Source organism: Salminus brasiliensis, chromosome 19 (assembly GCF_030463535.1).
Source record: "Salminus brasiliensis chromosome 19, fSalBra1.hap2, whole genome shotgun sequence".
In the NCBI taxonomy this organism is placed as follows: Eukaryota; Metazoa; Chordata; class Actinopteri; order Characiformes; family Bryconidae; genus Salminus; species Salminus brasiliensis.
Genome location: NC_132896.1, coordinates 32653376 through 32657528, shown reverse-complemented (window position 1 = coordinate 32657528; position 4153 = coordinate 32653376). Strand labels below are relative to the sequence as shown.

At 34.4% G+C, this 4153-nt stretch overlaps 1 protein-coding gene across 1 annotated transcript; it reads right to left on the bottom strand.

The window, feature by feature from the left end:
* Window positions 1-582: 582 nt before the first annotated feature.
* LOC140540766 (immunoglobulin lambda-1 light chain-like) lies at window positions 583-2341 on the bottom strand (the record flags this gene model as incomplete). The annotated part of the gene is made up of 5 exons (XM_072663192.1): window positions 583-702; window positions 808-851; window positions 1000-1092; window positions 1714-2049; window positions 2317-2341. Coding segments are annotated over 5 exons (618 nt in total), but the record flags the coding sequence as incomplete, so codon positions are not given.
* Window positions 2342-4153: the final 1812 nt, after the last annotated feature.

Genomic DNA, 4153 nt, shown 5'->3' with positions numbered 1-4153 from the left:
GTGTTTATATTAAAGTATTACCTATGTTTCATAACTCTAATAACTCAACTAAGTTGTTTTTGTAAAATGAGCAATACAAAAATAAACAGACAAATATCAGATTTTGTTGCTGTAAATAGTGGAAATCTATTTTAACAACATTGGACTGTAATCACCACCCATTCTTAAGAAGAAATCTCTACATCTTTAAACCCACTTTGCACAAAGAGTCTGTGGTGTTAACACTTCAGTGATTGTTAGCACTTCTGTCAAGAACAAATTTAAGAAAATTCTTTAGAAGAGGCCCAAGAACCTACAGGTGATGTACATTTAAAATTTCTTCATATTTCTTCATTTTAACACTGTTCTTTCTGAAGCCAAAGCTGGTTCTTATAAGACATCACTCAAATAACCATTTGAAAAACCTTGATTTTTAAAACTGAATTTATAACACCTGCCAACTCCAACTTGCCAGTCAAATGAATCAGAAACAAAATGAAATGAATGCTTAGCTGAAGCTCATCTGAAGCCCTGTTTATGACCATACAATGAAAATATTCAGAAATGTGCAGAGTCTTGTAAGACTTTAGCAAGAGAAGGGGTTTATCGAGTTAGATTTGCATCAGTAACAGTGAAGTAGCTCACTTCAGAGTGCACACTGTCTCCCGACTGTCTTTTCTTCATTCTCAGCTTTTTGGCAGCGTAAATCCGCTCCACAGCAGTCTGGTCCAGCGGGAAAAAGAGAACATAGAATTATTTTAAAGTCAAAATAGTTTTAAAGTCTATCATCAAAATGCTCATCAAAGTGTGAGAGAACATGAGCACTACCTGACAGGTCATATCCTCATCTACTGAATCTTGCTGAGGTCTCACTAGAATGGAAAAAATAAAAATAATCACATTTTTTTTTGTGTTGTCTGACGTAACTGAGCTACAAAATTAAGCATTTTAGAAATTTACTGTAACTGTTACATCTTAAAACCATTACTTGCAAAAAAGTACTAAAACAACTACACTTACCTCTGCAGATTAAAACAGCTAGGCCGAAGATCACAACCACGCAAATTCCCAAAGCTGCTCCCAGATAGAACACAATGGGATCCACAGGCTTCTCTGAAAGATAGAAATAATCAACGTACTTTATATTTACAGTAATAGATCTTTAAACCAGCTCTCAAATTATGGTACTTCACCTTTGTGTATTATAAACCCCAACTACCTAATTAATAAACATGTATGTAAATGAAAATTAATAAAAACATGTCAGAGCTTTATTCATCTGTACTTTTTTTAAACATATGCTTAATATCACAATTCTTAATATGCACTAATGAATCCAGTTCTCATGACTTTAGAATCTAAAAGAACATTTGGAGCAAGCTGAATGCTGTAAATCCTAAAACATGAATTACATTTTAAATTGTATGTTATTTTATTTATTTATTTATTTATTTTACAATTTCTTATAGATTAAACTTTAAAAAATGTTCAAAAACTGTTCAATTCTTAGTTTTTTTGTTTAATCCATTTTTAAATATGCCAATATTTTTGTGATTTCATATATACAATGAAACATGGAGTCCAGTGGTCATGTATTTTGTACTTGAAATACATCATCCCTAATGCATTTAGATGATTTGTGATTTACCTTTATGATACTGAACAGCGATCAATAGCATTATGGAAAGAAATTTGTAGCACACTACAAATCACATGCTGTTAATATTCGCTTACTGAAGTTCACATGTGTTCCATTCCCAATAATGATCTTCCCACAGCTGGACACAGCACAGTAGTAAGTTCCAGTATCTTCACTGTTGTTGATGTTCTTGGTGAAGTTGAAAACACAGCCGTCTTTAGAAGAGCTGATCTCACACTGACGGCTGCTGTTGTGATGAGTGTAGATGATCTCAGGAAAGGATCGTCCTGCAGCAGATCTGAACCAGAGCACTTGCAGCTCTGCTGCTCGGTTCTCAGGGCGGACCGTGCACTGCAGAGTCACATTTTCTCCCAGAGGAACGAATGCTGAGACTGGAGTCTGCAGCACTGAGATCTTTAGCTGAGGATGACCTGGTAAATAAAGTGGTTGTGAGTTAAATGTGCTGATACTGAAGCACAGAGTGGGTTTAATAGTGTAAAATTATGGAGAAAAAAAACACTGAGATGCAACAAATACAACAGAATGTGAATCTGATATCTTTATTCCTATGAAAGAGACGTGAAGTGTGCAGAAAAAAATAACATGACCATAATCAAATCCACATAATCCAGTAATCAAACCAATGAAATTACATAATTTATGAATATATGAATATACATGGATGGTTATTGTCTTACCGGTCACAGCTAAGAATGTACCATTAAAAAACTGAATCGTTCCAGATTCCACTTTTCCACAGAAGTACATTCCCTCATCATCTTTAGTGGTTTGTTCAACAGTCAGATACAAATGTTCTTTGTTCATTTGGTATCTTAATAAAGTAGCGGGTTCCTTGCCGGTGAACATTGCTGCCACCTCTTGAGGTTCTTGTCCCGGTCTTTGCTTGTACCAAACCCAAATCTTAACGTTCTGACCAGGCTTTCCTTTACACTGAAGATTTACATTTTGACCAGACTGAACTGAGACAAACGATGGCCTGTTAAGATCTGCAGCTTGAGCAGAATCTGCAGGATTAAGGGAGTTCAGAGTTCAGCTGATAAAGAAAACAGTTGTGCAGATAATAAAATATATATATATATATATATATATATATATATATATATATATATATATATATATATATATATATATAGTTTTTTAACTAAATTAACTTACATATTATGTGGAGAAATAACACCAGTACCAACATCGGAGTTGTCATCGTAAAAGAAGCAGTTCTTCTTTGATGCAAACTGGAAAGGAAACCATTAGCAAAAACACCAGACTGTATTAGCTGTATTAGCTGGCTGGGCTCAGGGGATTGAGTTCATTGGCCGTCTGAAGTCACAAGCCATTTTTTTTTTTGTTTGACCACCAGACCTCCCCCAACCTCCTTTAAAGAAATGAATGTCAGAGTGGTCTAGTCAAAGTCCTGACTTAGACCCAATAGAGTTGCTGTGGCAGGGCCTGAAAACAAGCAGTTTGAGACCGAAAACCACTGGACTGGACTCAAATTTCTCCCACAAAAATGTGAAAGCCCTATATATATATATATATATAATATGTTATATTAGTTTTAAATGGAGGGCTTTGCTGCTAAAGATCATATAACACATTTTTAATCAGAAGATTTAAAAAAATGCATAAATAAACATAATCATTTTTCTTCAAAATATTTATAAAATCCTGAATTTCTATCTTTACTGAGATACATATTTTGATCAGATCAGTCTTGTTCAGGACAGTCTTGACCACTGAGATGAAAGTGCCGTAAGTGCCTACAGTAAGTACCCAACACACAAACAATGGTCATGCTGCCTCCTACTGGAAACAACAGGTGTTATATTCTAATCACAAGCTTGAGGACAGAAACCCGCCCCCACTCGTCTCCTCCCTTCAACTCAGTCATATTTCTCAGTCCTAGCTCAGCTCAGCTCCTCCCTCTTACAGTCTCCTCCCACATTATCATATCTTTATCTGACAAACGCGGAATCCTACAGTTGTGCAGTTGTCAAATTTCCTTGCCTTTTTGGAAATACAAGGTTTTTGTGTATTTATTTGCTCTTGACCTCAACTGTGGCAACAGCTACTTATACCTAAATATCTGGTGGTTTAAATAAGACAGACTCCTCCAAAATCCCCTCGAACGCTCTGGTGTGGCACATCTGATTATAATGTTTGTATGATGTATAATGTTGTATAATGGCATTTATGTGGTAATTAATGAGAATTTTTTTTCTTAGCAATAAAATTACATTTCAATTAATCAATTACATTTTAGAAAATATGTTTTAAAAGATATTTCTTTAGTTTTATGTGTTTAATTATTTTACCTCCAATCTTTCATAATAGTGTTTAAACTGTTCCTTTGTTGCACATTTTGATACACAGGCTTAAATACACATATACAGCCTCCGTTATGAAATAACAGTGAAATTACAGTAAATTTTAGTGTTTTGTGTGAATGATTTATTAGTTCAAGAAAATACTCATACAATTTTTTGTTTTCTATAATCTGTTACATTAACAAATATC